This window comes from Salvelinus namaycush, chromosome 5, assembly GCF_016432855.1.
Source record: "Salvelinus namaycush isolate Seneca chromosome 5, SaNama_1.0, whole genome shotgun sequence".
Taxonomy (NCBI): Eukaryota; Metazoa; Chordata; class Actinopteri; order Salmoniformes; family Salmonidae; genus Salvelinus; species Salvelinus namaycush.
This window is the reverse complement of record NC_052311.1, coordinates 38,025,808-38,045,370: the sequence shown is the minus strand read 5'-3', so window position 1 is coordinate 38,045,370 and position 19,563 is coordinate 38,025,808. Positions and strand designations below refer to the sequence as shown.

Genomic DNA, 19,563 nt, shown 5'->3' with positions numbered 1-19,563 from the left:
AGCATACTGTCGGGCATACTGTCTGTGATGCATACTGTCGGGCTGCACCACAGAACTCTACCGTCGCTGACCGTAAAGGCTCTACAGAGGGTGGTACGCTCAGCTGAATGCCCTCCAGGAAACCTACAACAACAGGTGTCACAGGAAGACCAAGGAGATAGATGATCAAGGACCTCAGAAATCCAAGCCATGGAGTATCCCTCCCCGCCTTGCTGCTCCCCCTATTGGTATTCTATCCCCCATCCCAATGAACATTTACCCCCATGCTCCCCCCATGGACATTTATCATTGTTACAGCTTTAAATATGTACATATAGTATTAACCTTCTTTATTATTGTCGCCCCCCGCTGTTTTAGTACCATTGGTTAGTTGAGAGGTTCTTGGATGAACCTTTAATGATTCAATGTAGCAAAGCTTCCTGGTGCGTGCAGAGTACTCGTGATGAAATGGACCAGAGGCTTTCCCACCCGGACCCGATATGCATAAATACATTTAAAAATATAGACCAGTTCCAAACGGACCCGCGGACAACAAGACCCGTTCCGTACAGACCAGGCCGGTTCCTGAACCGGTCCAATCCGAGTAAGGAAAGCAGCAGAAAAGTCATTTCATAAGCTACTTTATTAACCAGAGCTGATAATGTGCAAGAGGAGGGAGAGAGAGGTGCAGCTCTAGCATGCGGGGGAGGGGCCGTACTGTGAGTGAGTGACATGGGGAGCGGGAGGCAGGAAGGATAGAGGGGGAGACAAGAAGCAGCAACCAACCAAACAGACTCGTGCTATAGTAGACTAATAGCTGCCATAGCTAGGTTATTTATCATCAAATATGATTATGTAGTACCTGTCTTGATTGCATCAAACCAAGAGAAGCTAGTTAAGCTAGCTAACATTAGCTGATAGGTTAATTGAGGCTGCAGTCCATGTGCTTTCTCATCTTACAGTTACAAATAACAACAACTCCATTCAGACAATTAAGTAGCAGCCTACCTGTTGGCACTTGGTCATTGTAGCCTATCCTTCTTCAACTTTTAATTCCGTCATTTTAATTCCATTGATTAGATATTTACTAACTTTTGCCACACACGGAGGCTATATAACTGTAGCTTATTGCCGCTTCGCTGACTTATTATTGGCCAACCATTTTTTTATTTAATTTAATCTTGATTTAACTAGGCAAGTCAGTTAAGAACAAATTCTTATTTACAATGACGGCCTACACCGGACAAACCCGGATGACACTGGGCCAATTGTGTGCCACCCTATTGGACTCCCAATCACGGCCGATTGTGATAAAGCCTGGATAACAACAACATGAAAAGCAAGAGCAGCAGCATAAATTCACTTTTCGTGAAAAGCAAGAGCAGCAGCATAAATTATAAACTTTCTCTCTCTCTACTCCAGCAGTCGCGTTCAGATCTGTATGGGCCCTTCTGGACAAGTCAGTTAAAATTACACATACCGAGAACCGTGACGATCATATAAGATCCGACCTAGACTGTGACATTATTTAGAATTCTTGATCCGGACCCGCTTGGGTCCCAGATCGGGTCTCCAGTATTCGGGTACAGGTGGATCCATGAAGACCTCTAGTACAGAGCACTTTGAATTAATTTCGCTGTTGGATTTGTTATGCTGCTAGACTCTGAAGAAGACAAAAAATATGTGGCTTTCGGCGATGGTTTTATGGGATTGCTAGCAACTTGTAAACAAAGACCCATTCCTACATGAGTACTATTTTAATAGCAATGTTGAATACGGTCCTCTGAAGCTCAGTTGGTAGAACATGGCACCACTTAACTCACGTAAGGCTGTCAAACATGTCCAATCACCATCCAGTTGTCCATATTTCATAAGCCAATCATGTATAGCTTTCCCTTTGGAAGGACACAGATAATAGCGTCTCACCCCTCCATCTTTGAATTACTGATGACGTGAAAGAAAAAAAGCAAGCTGGTTGTCTGGAGCTAGTGCAACCAACAGCAATCCTGATAGAAAAAGCGGGGGAGAATTTAACTTTTCAAATAACAAAGTAAGATCTGAGAGTAATAGCTAATCAATCATACTGTAAATCATTATATTGTTGCATGCTAATAGTTGCCAATGTAACTAAAGGAAAGCCAATGTCATTGACACTTTACTAGCAAGCTAAATAGATAGCTAGCTAGCTAGCTAGCTACCACCACAACTCCTGGCTAACATGTTAGCTAGCTACCTAGGTACCAATCGAATTGACATCTGCATTTGGATTTCATGACAAGGTAAAACATTAAGCCAGTTAAGGTTGCTTTTTCACTTCTGTGAAGTTGCTATAGCTAGCTAATGAGTTCACAATTTAGACAGTAGCACCTATATTAGCTAGCTAGTGTTTATGACAGTTGAAGCTAGTTTTTTGGTGGTTACACCTTGCCTTAACATGTAGTTGTGGTCATCCGATAAGATGACCGTATCACTATCTGATCGAGATTTGTTACATCTACACATAGTAATAAAATGTGTCTCTCATCTGCCCACAGTGATTCCATGTTCCCTCCCTGTATGCAAATTAATCCAACCTGCCTTGGACCTCCTGTTATGACACAAGCTGTATACATTGACAGAAAACAGCACACTTTTATAGTCAGTAGTTTTATACTCTCATCATTACAGCCTACTTTTGTTATCTAAAGATTTACGACTGGGCGTAATAGGTAAAAACAGAAACAAGTTCAGTTACAGAGTAGGCTATAAAGTGCATCTCCAAATGGTGCAACACATTATCCAAACAGGTCTGGACAGGGTTGCTCTTTATGCATGGGTGTTTACATACAGTATGTTGTCTTTATATTATTGTAATCTTGTATTGTAAATAACCTATATATGTAAATACCAAATGAAATAAAAGCGACATGCTGGGAGAACAACCGTGGTTTAGTTTCCTCCAAATAATTGATCAGTGATACTGGAATTCGCTAACGGAACCTCTACATGATAACCTACAGCAAGATAGATGGTCAAATTAAGAAAATGCATGGTGGAAAGCAGCAATCAATTAAAAAGCAAATGGCTTTATAAAGGAATAAAATGTCAATCTAAAGCCTAGATTATATTCGACAGTGGCCTCGCTCATGCTTACAGAAAGCTATTTGCCTTTACACATCAGTTTGGACATTTTCTGCACTTTATTGATGACTGGGAAATGCTCAAATATTCACAAAATATAATATGATATAATATAATAAAATAGAAAAGGATTGCATTATAATATCAATGCATCATTTTCATATCTGATTTAGCAACTAAAATAGACTGTTCACCACCAAATTCGTTTACACTTCAAGGATATCCGTACAAGATGTGTATTCGACTACCTCTGGAGGTGGTCAGGAAGATCTAATCACATTGCATCTGAAGCTTGTCTACTGCTGTTGACAAATGTGGACACAATAAGAATGTGGATAAGATCAAGACAACGGGGCTACTGACAGCTGTCAGATTTACTCAGAATCAAAATATGCATTAATTTTGACATGACAAATTAAATATCAAGCTAGCTAAAACTGTAGTTGAAAGCTATCGATACAGTTGTATAAGCTAACTACTGTGACCATTATTTGCTTTGATATCAAGGGGATGAACTTGTATTTTGTTAGAAACATGTCTAGCCATAGCTACCGATAATGTATTTGTTTATAAATTAAAATCAGTCCATGATATAGCCTAAATTTACAAATTTGCCATTATGCTTGACTAGCCTAATTGCTTGAATACTGACTATTTTTCCAATAACACCATGTATTCTTGTAGGCTGACAGTAATAGCCTAGTTTACATTAGGTTTGTTATGTACTGCTTATTGTTCTTCACTTTGCCGAGGATGGAAGAGATCAGTATGTCAGGTGAGACTCAAATACCTCTCACAGGTGTGTTGTAAGGCACACTGTAAAACCGGATAAGTTCTGTCTACTCAAACATTATGGATAACAAATTACTTTAAAAAAATAAGTTAAGAAACTTAAATAGCTGAAGTGAGCTGTACTTCCTTCATATGAGTAATACAAATGCATTTTTTTTGTAAGGAATACTTCAATTTAACCCCCCAACTATGCAACACCTCAAATAATTTCCAAGTGTGCCTTGCCTTTTCGACTGAATTGTAGAGTTACCACTCATGACTGTATTTGTTAGTGACAGAGACATAGTTGTTGAATTCATTCATTTGTAGTCCTGTGGCCTTCACCAAGTGAGTTCTTAGGTGAATATTATATAATTTAATCATTACATATATCATAAGGCCTTATATAGTGGCCTGAAACTCCGTTTACAGGAGTCAGGCCTGCAAGTAGGGTTGCAAAATTTCAAAAACTTTCCCCCCCAAAAATCCAGTAATTTTCCAACCATGATTTCTGGAGAACCTGGGAGAATAAGCAGAATTTTGCAACCCTAACTGTAAATCACATGCTGGCTTGCAAAGTGATGTGTAATTCATATTGGAATCTAGACAGCATTACACCATGCCCAAACCATTGCGTGCAAATTGATTTTGTCCTCCCACACCAAACGTGATGACGACATGTACAGTTGAAGTCGGAAGTTTACATACACCTTAGCCAAATACATTTAAACTCAGTTTTTCACAATTCCTGACATTTAATCTTAGTAAAACATTCCCTGTCTTAGGTCAGTTAGGATCACCAATTTATTTTACGAATGTGAAATGTCAGAATAAGAGTTGAGAGAATTATTTATTTCAAGTTTTATTTATTTTATCACATTCCCAGTGGGTCAGAAGTTTACATACACTCAATTAGTATTTGGTAGCAATGCCTTTAAATTGGTTAACTTCTTTGATATAGGGGGCAGCATTTTCACTTTTGGATGAATTGCGTGCCCATAGTGAACTGCCTCCTACTCTGTTCAAGATGCTAATATATGCATATTATTATTGGATAGATAACACTCTGAAGTTTCTAAAACTGTTTGAATGATGTCTGTGAGTTTAACATAACTCATATGGCAGGCAAACTTCCAAACAGGAAGTGAAAAATCTGAGAAGGGTCGATGTGAAAGTCATCGCCTATTCAAATCCCTGAAATTTATGGATCTGTTTGCACTTCCTACGCCTTCCACTAGATGTCAACAGTCAGTAGAACGTGGAATGAAGCATCTAGTGTGATGTGGGACCGGATGGGAGGGGAATGAGTCAGTGGTCTGGCAGTATGCTAGTTTCTAGTCACACGCGCTGGTCATGGGATGGCCATGTGTGCCATTACTTATACAGAAGAAATGCTCCGGTTGGAACGTTATTGGATATATATGATAACAACATCCTGAAGATTGATTCTCTACTAAGTTTGACCAGTTTATTCGACTTGTAATATAACTTTTTGAAGTTTTCGTCCGAGTTCGCCTGGACCGGCGCCATCGTTTGGACATGTGAACTACACATGCTAGCAAAAGTTGCTAATTCGACATAAGTAATGGACATTATCGAACAAAAAAACGATTTATTGTGGAACTAGGATTCCTGGCACTGCATTCTGATGAAAGATCATCAAAGGTAAGGGAATATTTATGATGTAATTTCGTAATTCAGTTGACTTCAACATGGCGGAGAAATTATTGCATGGTTTGCTTTTTCCTAAAGTTTAAAAAAAATCTGACACAGCGGTTGCATTAAGAACTAGTGTATCTTTAATTATATGTAAAACATGTATCTTTCATCAAAGTTTATGATGAGTATTTCTGTTATTTGACGGGGCTCTCTGTAATAACTCCGGGTATTTTGGAGGCATTTCTGAACATATGCTGAGCACTTGTTGGCTGCTTTTCCTTCACACTGCGGTACAACTCATCCCAAACCATATCAATTGGGTTGAGGTTGTGTGATTGTGGTATCCTGGAAGGACATTGACCTCATCCCGTCAGTAGAGGATGCCTGGTTATTCTTTAAAAGTGCCTTCCTCACCATCTTAAATAAGCATGCCCCATTAAAAAAATGTAGAACCAGGAACAGAAATAGCCCTTGGTTCTCTCCAGACCTGACTGCCCTTGACCAGCAAAAAAACATCCTGTGGCGTTCTGCATTAGCATCGAATAGCCCCCGCGATATGCAACTTTTTAGGGAAGTTAGGATCCAATATACACAGGCAGTTAGGAAAGCTAAGGCTAGCTTTTTCAAGCAGAAATTTGCATCCTGTAGAACAAACTCAAAAAAGTTCTGGGACACTGTAAAGTCCATGGAGAATAAGAGCACCTCCTCCCAGCTGCCCACTGCACTGAGGCTAGGAAACACTTTTTACCACCGATAAAACCACGATAATTGAGAATTTCAATAAGCATTTTTCTATGGCTGGCCATGCTTTCCACCTGGCTACCCCTACCCCAGTCAACAGCCCTGCACCCCCCACAGCAACTCGCCCAAGCCTCCCCATTTCTCCTTCACCCAAATCCAGATAGCTGATGTTCTGAAAGAGCTGCAAAATCTGGACCCCTACAAATCAGCCGGGCTAGACAATCTGGACCCTCTCTTTCTAAAATTATTAATTAATTCACATATGGTGTCCAGGGCACAGCTGGGGGCAGAAGGTGGTCTTTAGCAAGCGGCAACGACGAGAGACTTGTTTCTGGAAATGTGGATTTTTAAAAGTAGAAGCTCAAATTGTTTGGGCTCAGACCTGGATAGTAAGACAGAACTCTGCAGGCTATCTCTACAGTAGATTGCAACTCCGCCCCCTTTGGCAGTTCTATCTTGATGGAAAATGTTATAGTTAGGGATGGAAATTTCTGGGGTTTTCCGTGGCATTCCTAAACCAGGATTAAGACACGGCTAGGACATCCGGGTTGGCAGAGTGTGCTAAAGCAGTGAATAAAACAAACTTAGGCAGGAGGCTTCTAATGTTAACATGCATGAAACCAAGGATTTTACGGTTACAGAAGTCAACAAATGAGAGCGCCTGAGGAATGGGAGTGGAGCTAGGCACTGCAGGACCTGGATTAACCTCTACATCACCAGAGCAACTAAGGAGGAGTAGGATAAGGGTACGGCTAAAGGCAATAAGAACTGGTCGTCTAGTACATTCGGAACAGAGAGTAAAAGGAGCAGGTTTCTGGGCGCGGTAGAATAGATTCAAGGCATAATGTACAGACAACGGTATGGTAGGATGTGAATACAGGGAGGTAAACCTAGGCATTGAGTGACGATGAGAGAAGTTTTGTCTCTAGAGACACCATTTCAACCAGGTGAGGTCACCGCATGTGTGGGAGGTGGAAGAAAGGGGTTAGCTAAGGTATATTGAGCAGGGCTGGAGGGTCTACAGTGAAATAAGACAATAATCACTAACCAAAACAGCAATGGACAAGGCATATTGACATTAGGGAGAGGCATGCGTAGCCGAGTGATCATAGAGGTCCAGTGAGTAGCTAGGCGGGCTGGAGACACGGCGATTCAGACAGATAGTGGCCTGGGGCAAGCAGAGGGGCCTTAGAGGGACGTCGTGACGGAAGAAGTCTGTTGTAGCCCCCTCGTGCGGTTACGTTGGCAGACCAGTCGTGATGGATCAGCAGGGCTCTGTGTAGTAAAAGGATCCAGGCCAATTGGCAAAATAGGTATAGTAGTCCAAGAAATTGGCTGATGGACCTCTTCAGCTAACAGTCCGATATGCTCTAGACAGCTAGCAGGCTGCGGCTAGCAGATGGGAATTCAGGGGAAGTCGCGATGGAGGAGCCTGTAGAAAAAAAACCTTGGGCGGATTACGGCGGTAGTCCAGTCGTGATGAATCGGCGGGGCCTCCGTATCGGCAGTAAAAGGCGTCCAGGCCAATTGGCAAAATAGGTATTGTAGCCCAAGGAGTGGCTGATGGACCTCTTCAGCTAGCCGGGAGATGGGCCTAGAGTAGGCTAGCTCCAGGCTAATTGGTGCTAGCTTCGGGACAGAGACTTTAGACAGGAGTAGCCACTCGGATAGCAGCTAGCTAGCTGCGATGATCCAGGTGAAAAGGTTCAGAGCTCGCGGTAGGAATCCGGAGATATGGAGAAGAAGTCCGATATGCTCTGGGTTGAATCGCGCTGTGCAGACTGGCAGGAGTTGTCTGGGCTAAAGGTTAGCTGATGACCGCCAGCAGTGGCTAGCTGACTACTAGCTAGTAGCTAGTTAGCTGGCTAGCTTCTGTTGCGGGTTCCAGTTCTCAAGTAAATAAAATATTAGATCCATACTACATTGGGTGAGGCGGGTTGCAGGAGAGTATGTTGAAGTTGAGGTTAAGAAAAATATAAAACAATATATGCGAAGAAAAAATATATACAAATATATATACACGGGACATGACAAGACAAAGACAAAGACGCATGACTGCTACGCCATTTTGAATTTAAGGGTTCAGGTGCTTGTGTTACGCCGAATGTGAAAGCCCAGGAAAACGAACAGGTACAGTAGGTTACAATACTGTAATGTAGGCCAAATAATGCTAAAAACAAACTTTAAAAAATCTACTGCTGGTCTTTACTGTATGCTCCACATTTTTACATTGTATTCCATTTCCAGCGAGACTATTCAAGCCATCGACTCACTGATGGTTGAAGATGATGAGCGATTGGCAAAGGCTATCTGTAATCTGCTGCCATCACAGCACAACATCAACATTGCGCTACTCACAGTCAGAAGACAGTTGAAGAAACTTGAGTGGACTTATGGAAAGGCTCTGTAAGACATTTTATATAAACTCAGCAAAAAAAGAAACGTCCTCTCACTGTCAACTATGTTTATTTTCAGCAAACTTAACATGTGTAAATATTTTTATGAACATAACGAGATTCAACAAATGAGACATAAACTGAACAAGTTCCACAGACATGTGACTAACAGAAATTGAATAATGTGTCCCTGAACAAAGGGAGGGGGTCACAATCAAAAGTAACAGTCAGTATCTGGTGTAGCCACCAGCTGCATTAATGAGTCTTCAATGATTTGGAATAACAGAGAGGAAAAAAACTAGATAGAGGAGAAGAATGGAGGGATGAGGAGAGAGGGAATGGAGGATAAGGCTAGGGATGAGGAGGGTAAGGCCAGTAGCAGAGGGATGAAAAGAGAAAAAGGGAGAGGGAAAGGACAGAGAATGGAGGGAGGGATAATGTGGGAGGGAGAAGAGAAGGAGAGCCAACTTGTCTCTGTTGTCTATCTGAGTAATACCAGCTAATCACAGATTTACTAGCTGGAAGTAATGCGCACAACGAATTCCCTGTCCCTGACACCCTTTGTATGCTGTGCATCGAATCAAAGCACTCGACACGTTCAGTTACATGGATTCCAGCTAGGGACCATGCCAATCCAGGCATTCTCTTCCAACAAGCACATTTCACACCACAAATATTTTCACATAGAGTATAAGCCTAAAGGAGGTAATTTCCCCTGCTCTTTCAACCTAGCATACATTATTGGAGATATACAGTGCCTTCGGAAAGTATTCAGTCCACTTGACTTTTCCTATGTTATTATGTTACAGCCTTGTTCTAAAATTGTTTAAATCGTTTTTTCTCTCATCAATCTACACAATAATACCCCATAATGACAAAGCAAAAACAGGTTTATACATTTTTGCTAATTTATTTATTTACATAAGTTTAGACCCTTTACTCAGTACTTTTTTGAAGGACCTTTGGCAGCGATTACAGCCTTGAGACTTCTTGGGTATGATGCTACAAGCTTAAGATTTGATTTGACACCTGCATTTGGGGAGTTTCTCCCATTCCTCTCTGCAGATCCTGTCAAGCACTGTTAGGTTGGATGGCGAGCATTGCTGCACAGCTATTTTCAGGTCTCTCCAGAGATGTTAGATCAGGTTCAACTCCTGAAGCCACTCCTGCATTGTCTTGGCTGTGTGCTTAGGGTCGTTGTCCTGTTGGAAGGTGAACCTTCACCCCAGTATGAGGTCCTGAGCGCTCTGGAGCAGGTTTTCATCAAGGATCTCTCTGTACTTTGCTCTGTTCATCTTTGCCTCGATCCTGACTAGTCTCCCAGTCCCTGCCGCTGAAAAACATCCCCACAGCATGATGCTGCCACCACCATGCTTCACCGTAGGGATTGTGCCAGGTTTCCTCCAGACGTGACGCTTGACATACATGCAAAAGAGTTCAATCATGGTTTCATCAGACCAGAGAATGTTGTTTCTCATGGCCAGAGTCTTTAGGTGACTTTTGGCAAACTCCAAATGGGCTGTCATGTGACTGAGGAGTGGCTTCAGTCTGGCCACTATACCAGAAAGGCCTAATTGGTGGAGTGCTGCAGAGATGGTTATCTTTTCAGAGGAACTCTGGAGCTCTGTCAGAGTGACCATTGGCTCAGTTTGGCTGGGGGTGGCCAGCTCTAGGAATAGTGTTGGGGGTTCCAAACTTCTTACATTTAAGAATGATGGAGGCCATTCTTGGGGACCTTCAATGCTGCAGAAATGTTTTGGTACCCTTCTAGAGATGTGTGTCTCAACACAATCCTGTCTCGGAGCTCTAGGACAATTCCTTTGACCTCATGGCTTGGTTTTTGTTCTGACATGCACTGTCAACTCTGGGACCTTATATAGACAGGTGTGTGCCTTTTCAAATCATGTCCAATCAATTGAATTTACCACAGGTGGACTCCAATCAAGTTGTAGAAACATCTCAAGGATGTTCAATGGAAACAGGATGTACCTGAGCTCAATTTCGAGTCTCATAGCAAAGGATCTGATTACTTATGTAAATAAGGTATTTCTGTTTTTAATACATTTTCAAACATTCTAAAAACATGTTTACACTTTGTCATTACGGGGTAGTGTGTGTAGATTGCTGAGCATTTTGTTTTATTTAATCCATTTTAGAATAAGGCTGTAACGTAACAAAATGTAGAAAAAGTCAAGTCGTCTGAATACTTAAAAAAATACAAGGCATTGTATTCAGCCAGTCTTGTGGAGGACAATGGAAGTTAGAAAAATACAACATTTTCATAAACCAACACGTATTTGGCGTAACATATTGAATTCCAAATTGCCCACTACTCCCTGGGCACTCCTGTGGATCGGAAAGGGTTAGTAAGTAATTGGGCAAAATTTCTACCCAGCCAATTAGCAACTGAAGCAATTATCATGTAGGTCGCTATCAAAAAACGTCTCAATAAGGTGCAGAGCGTTCGATTTGCCTACTGGGGGGCAAGGAGACCCCCACCTCCTCTTAAACCGTTGACAACTGCGTGTCATTTAAGGGATTTTTAAATAAATGTTAACTATTTAGTTGTAACATCCTCACCTCTTGACGAGCATAGTCAGAACTCCACATTTCAAATTATTTCATGAAAAACAATCAGTTATGATCAGTAAACATCAATTGATCATGTTGTTTCAGATATGTGAGGGTAGCCTCACGATATCTCTCAATATTGGCCACCATTAATTGGATATTTGAGTGATATAAAATAAATGTAAGCTTTAACAGACAACTATGATTGGTTTAGGTTAATTTCCCATCCTTTGTGGGCTCTGCCTGTCAAGCAGCAGAAGGGTGCATTTTCCGATGTACTGTTAGCTGATATTATAATGTTTAGTTTGCAAGCTACCGGTAGAAACTTTACACAGTTGGCTAAACATAGTGTACTTTTTCTCCAACCAACATAGGCCTACCTAGTGAAGTTAGCTAACATTATACCCTTTTCAACATTGTTTTTAAGAGTGTTTATCACGATTGCTGCAGACAGCCATGATAGGCTAAAGTTGAAGTCGGAAGTTTACATACATACAGTTGAAATCGGAGGTTTACATACAAGTAGGTTGGAGTAATTAAACTTCCGACTTCAACTGTACATACGTCTTGCTTCTGGACAAGCTAAACACCTTCTTTGCCCGCTTTGAGGATAACACAGTGCCACCGACGCGGCCCGCTACCAAGGACCGTGAGCTCTCCTTCTCCGTGGCCGACGTGAGTAAGACATTTAAAAGTGTTAAACCTCGAAAGGCTGCCGGCCCAGACGGCAACCCTAGCCGCATCCTCAGAGCATTCGGAGACCAGCTGGCTGGAGTGTTTACGGATATATTCAATCTCTCCCTATCCAAGTCTACTGTCCCCACATGCTTCAAGATGTCCACCTTTGTTCCTGTACCCAAGAAAGCAAAGGTAATTGAACTAAATGACTATCGCCCCGTAGCACTCACCTCTGTCATCATGAAGTGCTTTGAGAGACTAGTCAACGATCAAATCACCTCTACCTTACCTGACACACTAGACCCATTTCAATTTGCTTACTGCCCCAATAGACCAAATCGCCATCGCACTGCACACTTCCTTATCCCATCTAGACTAGAGGAATACCTACAGTTGAAGTCGGAAGTTTACATACACTTAGGTTGGAGTCATTAAAACTTGTTTTTCAACCACTCCACAAATTTCTTGTTAACAAACTATAGTTTTGGCAAGTCGGTTAGGACATCTACTTTGTGCATGACACAAGTAATCTCTCCAACAATTGTTTACAGACAGATTATTTCACTTATAATTCACTGTATCACAATTCCAGTGGGTCAGAAGTTTACATACACTAAGTTGACTGTGCCTTTAAACAGCTTGGGAAATTACAGAAAATGATGTCATGGCTTTAGAAGTTTCTGATAGGCTAATTGACATCATTTGAGTCAATTGGAGGTGTACCTGTGGATGTATTTCAAGGCCTACCTTCAAACTCAGTGTCTCTTTGCTTGACGTCATGGGAAAATCAAAAGAAATCAGCCAAGACCTTAGAAAAAAAATGTAGACCTCCACAAGTCTGGTTCATACTTGGGAGCAATTTCCAAATGCCTGAAGGTACCACGTTCGTTAGTACAAGCAATAGTACGTAAGTATAAACACCATGGGACTACGCAACCATCATACCGCTCAGGAAGGAAAGCGCTCTGTCTCCTAGGATGAACGTACTTCGGTGCAAATCATCCCAGAACAACAACAACGGACCTTGTGAAGATAATGGAGGAAACAGGTACAAAAATATCTATATTCACAGTAAAACGAGTCCTATATCGACATAACCTGAAAGGCCGCTCAACAAGGAATAAGCCACTGCTCCAAAATCGCCATAAAAAAGACTGTACATGGGGACAACTTCATACTTTTTGGAGATATGTCTTCTGGTCTGATGAAACAAAAATAGAATTGTTTGGCCATAATTACCATCGTTATGTTTGGAGGAAAAAGGGGGATGTTTGCAAGCCGAAGAATACCATCCCAACCGTGAAGCACGGGGGTGACAGCATCATGTTGTGGGGGTGCTTTGCTGCAGGAGTGACTGGTGCACTTCACAAAATAAATGGCATCATGAGGGAATAGAATTATGTGCATATATTGAAGCAACATCTCAACACATCAGTTAGGAAGTTAAAGCTTGGTCACAAATGGGTCTTCAAAATGGACAATGACCCCAAGCATACTTCCAAAGTTGTGGCAAATGGCTTAAGGACAACAAAGTCAAGGTATTGGAGTGGCCATTACAAAGCCCTGACCTCAATACTATAGAAAATTTGTGGGCAGAACGGCAAAAGCATGTGCGAGCAAGGAGGCCTACAAACCTGACTCAGTTACACCAGCTCTGTCAGGAGGAATGGGCCAAAATTCACCCAACTTATTGTGGGCAGCTTGTGGAAGGCTACCCAAAACATTTGACCCAAGTTAAAACTTCTACTTCATCACCCTCCCGGATCCGGGATCCTCCTCATCAAAAAAGCTGACTAGCATAGCCTAGCCTAACGGGACAGGGATATCATATAATATAATTTTCATGAAATCACAAGTCCAATACAGCAAATGAAAGATAAACATCTTGTGAATCCAGCCATCATTTCCGATTTTTAAAATGTTTTACAGCGAAAACACAATATGTATTTCTATTAGCTAACCACAATAGCCAAACACACAACCGCATATTTTCACCATGTTTCCACCGCATAGGTAGCTTTCACAAAACCGACAAAATAGAGATAAAACGAATCACTAACCTTGAACAACTTGATCAGATGACAGTCTTATAACATGTTATACAATACATTTATGTTTTGTTCGAAAATGTGCATATTTGAGGTATAAATCATAGTTTTACATTGCAGCCACCATCAAAAATAGCACCAAAGCAGCCAGAATAATTACAGAGAGCAACGTGAAATACATAAATACTCATCATAAAACATTTATGAAAAATACATGGTGTACAGCAAATGAAAGATAAACATCTTGTGAATCCAGCCAATATTTCCGATTTTTTAAGTGTTTTACAGCGAAAACACAATATAGAATTATATTAGCTTACCACAATAGCCAAACACACAAAAGCATTTATTCACCGCAAAGGTAGCTTTCGCAAAAACCAGCAATAGATATAAAATTAATCACTAACCTTTGGACAACTTCATCAGATGACAGTCTTATAACATCATGTTATACAATACATTTATGTTTTATTCGAAAATGTGCATATTTAGAGCTGCAAATCGTGGTTATACATTGTGAATACGTAGCAAGATTTCCCCAGAATGTCCGGAGATATTTTGGACACTCACCTAATCTGACCAAAGAACTCATCATAAACTTTACATAAAAATACTTGTTGTATGGCAAATGAAAGATACACTGGTTCTTAACCTGTTGAGGATAGAGGGCGCTATTTACACTTTGGGGGAAAATCGTGCCCAATTTAAACGGCCTCGTACTCTATTCTTGCTCGTACAATATGCATATTGTTATTACTATTGGATAGAAAACACTCTCTAGTTTCTAAAACCGTTTGAATTATATCTGTGAGTAAAACATAACTCATTTTGCAGCAAACTTCCTGACAGGAAGTGGAAAATCTGAAATCGATCCTCTGTTCAAGGGCCTGCCTATAAATGTGCTTGATATTTATTAGTATACATGCACTTCATACGCCTTCCACTAGATGTCAACAGGCAGTGAGAGAAGAAATGGAGTGTATAACATGATCTGAGGTCGAATAAAAGCTCTTGGCATGACGTGACCCCAATTTCCTGTTTTCTGGAACGCGCGAGAAGTGACCTGGTATTGCCTTCTGTAAAGCTGTCGTTATAGACGACTAATATCTCCGGCTTTGATTTTATTTGATACATGTGACAATATCATCGTAAAGTATGTTTTTTCAATATAGTTTTATTAGATTATTGAAATTTTTTCGGGACGTTAGGCGTGTTGCTTTGTCTGCGTATGTTCAGGAAGGAGAGCTTCGCGCCACTTTGCTAGCTTTCCGTGCTAATTGACTGGAGAAGAGGACATTCTAAATCCAAACAACGATTGTTCTGGACAAAGGACCCCTTGTACAACATTCTGATGGAAGATCATCAAAAGTAGGACCCATTTTATGATGCTATTTCATATATCTGTCGAACATGTTGTACTAGTAGTTTGCGCCCAGATTTTGGGCACTCTCTCGCTATAACTAAGCTGGATGTCGTAATGAAGTTATTTTTTAGAATTCTAACACGGCGATTGCATTAAGAACTAGTGTATCTATCATTTCCTATACAACATGTATTTTTTAGTAATGTTTATGAATAGTTATTTGGTTAGAATATGTGAGTGTCAGAAAAATATCTGGACGTTGTGGGAAAAAGATGCTACGTTAGCACAATGTATAACCACTGATTTCAGCTCTAAATATGCACATTTTCGAACAAAACATAAGTGTATGTATAACCTGATGTTATAGGACTGTCATCTGATGAAGCTTATCAAGGTTAGTCAAAAATTATATATCTTTTGCTGGTTTGTTACGATCGCTAACTTTTGCTGCTGGTAAATGGCTTGTGTTTCTGGCTATTGTGGTAAGCTAATATAATGCTATATTGTGTTTTCGCTGTAAAAGACTTAAGAAATCGGAAATATTGGCTGGAATCACAAGATGCCTGTCTTTCATTTGCTGTACACCATGTATTTTTCAGAAATGTTTTATGATGAGTATTTAGGTATTTCACGTTGGTGTCTGTAATTACTCTGGCTGCTTCGGTGCTATTTCTGACGGTAGCTGTGATGGTAGCTGCAATGTAAAACTGATTTATACCTCAAATATGCACATTTTTCGAACAAAACATAGATTTATTGTATAACATGTTATAAGACTGTCATCTGATGAAGTTGTTTCTTGGTTAGTTTGGTTGGTTCTTGGTTAGTTAGGTTGGCTTTGTGCATGCTACCTGTGCTGTGAAAAATGTCTGTCCTTTTTTGTATTTGGTGGTGAGCTAACATAAATATATGTGGTGTTTTCGCTGTAAAACATTAAAAAAATCGGACATGTTGACTGGATTCACAAGATGTGTATCTTTCATTTGCTGTATTGGACTTGTTAATGTGTGAAAGTTAAATATTTCTCAAAAATATTTTTTGAATTTCGCGCTCTGCCTTTTCAGTGGAATGTGGGAGGAGTTCCGCTAGCAGAACCCCGGTGCCAGACAGGTTAATGCAACCGCTGTGTTAGATTTTTAAAAATAACTTTACCACAACATACAGCTTGGGTTATTGGGAGACAGCGCTCACCAACACGGCGGAGAATAGGCATCAACATATTACACAGAAATACGAAATAACATCATAAATGTTTTCTTACTTTTGCTGAGCTTCCATCAGAATGTTGTACAAGGAGTCCTATTTCCAGAATAAATCGTTGTTTGGTTTTAGAATGTCCATTTCTTCTGTCGAATTAGCAACCTTGGCTAGCATTATGGCGCGAACATTCCCATCCTCTCTTGGCGCAAAGAACGGAAAATTCCAAAAGTCCCATTAAACATTGAATAAACTGATAAAACTCGGTTGAAAAAACCTACTTTATGATGTTTTTCTCATATGTATCAAATAAAATCAGAGCCGGAGATATTCGCCGTGTATACCGAACGCTTTTCAGAAGACAATGTCGAGCTCCCCCGCGCGCCGTCGAAGACAAAGAAAATACCGGACCTGTCACTCCAAAAGCTCTTATTCGGCCTCAGATCAAGCTAGACACCCCATTCAACCTTCCACTGCCTGTTGACATCTAGTGGAAGGGGTATGAAGTGCATACATATCGATAAATAAAAGCCAGTTGAATAGGCAGGCCCTGAAACAGAGCCTCGTTTTCAGATTTTTCACTTCCTGTATGGAAGTTTGCTGCCAAATGAGTTCTGTTTTACTCACAGATATAATTCAAACAGTTTTAGAAACTTCAGAGTGTTTTCTATCCAATAGTAATAATACTATGCATATTGTATGATCTAGAACAGAGTACGAGGCCGTTTCAATTGGGCACGATTTTTTCCAAAGTGAAAACAGCGCCCCCCCCTATTGACAAGAAGTTAACCAATTTAAAAGGCAATGCTACCAAATACTAATTGAGTGTATGTAAACTTCTGACCCACTGGGAATGTGATGAAAGAAATAAAAGCTGAAATAAATCATTCTCAATACTATTATTCTGACATTTCACATTCTTAAAATAAAGTGGTGATCCTAACTGACCTAAGACAGGGAATTTTTACTAGGATTAAATGTCAGAAATTGTGAAAAACTGAATTTAAATGTATTTGGCTAAGGCGTATGTAAACTTCCAACTTCAACCGTATATTTATTGATGGACCACGTCAAATTGGTTTGCTAGCTCAGAACAGATCACTTCAATATGGCTAGTTAACAAACTAACTTTCAGGGAATAAACTTGATGGCTATATCCAAACATTGTTTGATTTTCTTGCCATCTATAGTGGTAATGACAGCAGTCCGACAGAAAACCATACATTTTTTTAAACAACATTAGCTGTTAAACCATATTTCTCTGCTTCTTTTCTCTTTCATGACATACAATCAGTTGTTTGCATAATTTCTTGTTTTGTTTCTTTTTTTGTGCATTTAAATTATATTATTAGGCTTTATTATTATTATCTTTATTATTTTTAAACTGGATTATTACCATACATTGTAAATTACATCACATTTACATTATATATGTGTAATATATATATATATAAAATAAAAAGTCAATAACTTCCCATTGTTCTCAGTATGGCTGACTTGAATAGTGTCTCCAATATCTTGCATTTGTTCCCAGATTTGCTTTGTTCTGCTACATTCTAATAATAAGTGTTGAAGTGTTTCTTAATCAGTGCATGATGGCATTGGGCATTTTTTTTTTTTAACATAACTTCTCCATTGGACTACTGCTCTCACCGGGAGCCGTCGCACTGAGATTAGCCACGCCGTGTCTTTTACATTTTCTGACAAGTGATTTGCCCATGCCAAACTCTTTCCAAAATCCTAATCTCTGATGAAGCAAGCTAAATGACAATATGTTTGCTTAGCTAGCTAGCTATTTGGATAGGACACACTCACATATCTGAATACAGTACATGATCAATTGATGTTACCTGATCATCAAAAGCATGAGTTACTTGTCGTATAACTCTGATCATAGAGCTAAATGTGGAATAATTGGAAATGTATAGTTCTGACTATGCTCTTCAAGAAGTGATGATATTAAAACCAAATAGTTATAACATTTATTTAAATATCCCTTAAACTGCAGTTAGTTGTCAATGGTTTTAAACGAGCTGGGGGTCTCCCAGCAGCCAAATCAAATGCTCTAAACCATATTGTGATAACGACCTATTGCTTACCTACCCATAATCTCAGATCACCTAGGGACTAGGGGTTGATCTAGAAATCAGCCACAGCCTTCTTCAAGTCCTGTACTCACCCCTCTGAAGTTGCTCATGGCCTGGAAGTAGACGAGGTAGCTCTTGCGGGGGTCCAGCGGGGTGTTCCAGTAGCTATTGTAGGTGTGGTTGTCCCCCACGGTGAAGGGGCTGGCTTCAGGCAGGCTGCTGGGAAGCAGCTCGGCCGTGTAGTAGTGGGGGGTCCCTCTGGCCTGGGCCTCCCCATGGGACATGGGCAGAGGGTAACAGTCCTGAACCTCCAGTTCCCTCTTCACCTTCCTGTCACTCTCCTCCTCTACCACAACCTGGTACGTACTGGTGGAGAGAGAGCACAGTACAAGATGTTGGTATACATTATTGTAAGATGTTTCTCATTAAGTTCCGTCATATAGGGGCATTGGCATGTATGTATGTATGTATGTATGTATGTATGTATGTATGTATGTATGTATGTATGTATGTATGTATGTATGTATGTACGTATGTCATAATATGTATGTGCTGTAAATGTGACATCAAAATGTCTATAAATCGTATATCAAATCAAAGTTAATTTGTCAAGCGCACCGAATACAACAGGTGTACCTTACAGTGAAATGCTTACTTACCGGCTCTAACCAATAGTGCAAAAAAGGTATTATGTGAACAATAGGTAAGTAAAGAAATAAAACAACAGTAAAAAGACAGGCTATATACAGTAGTGAGGCTATAAAAGTAGCGAGGCTACATACAGACACCGGTTAGTCAGGCTGATTGAGGTAGTATGTACATGTAGATATGGTTAAAGTGACTAAGCATATATGATGAAAAGAGAGTAGCAGTAGCGTAAAAGAGGGGTTGGCGGGTGGCAGGACACAATGCAGATAGCCCGGTTAGCCAATGTGCGGGAGCACTGGTTGGTC

At 40.4% G+C, this 19,563-nt stretch overlaps 1 protein-coding gene across 1 annotated transcript in view; it reads right to left on the bottom strand.

Annotated features, from left to right (window-relative positions):
* LOC120047098 (receptor-type tyrosine-protein phosphatase U-like) overlaps positions 1 to 19,563 on the bottom strand; it is a 281,387-nt gene that overhangs the window by 105,221 nt on the left and 156,603 nt on the right. Inside the window, exon 12 of the mRNA XM_038992639.1 lies at positions 18,703 to 18,976. Within this exon, the coding sequence (XP_038848567.1) occupies positions 18,703 to 18,976 (274 nt within the window). The remainder of the gene's footprint in view (positions 1 to 18,702; positions 18,977 to 19,563) is intronic.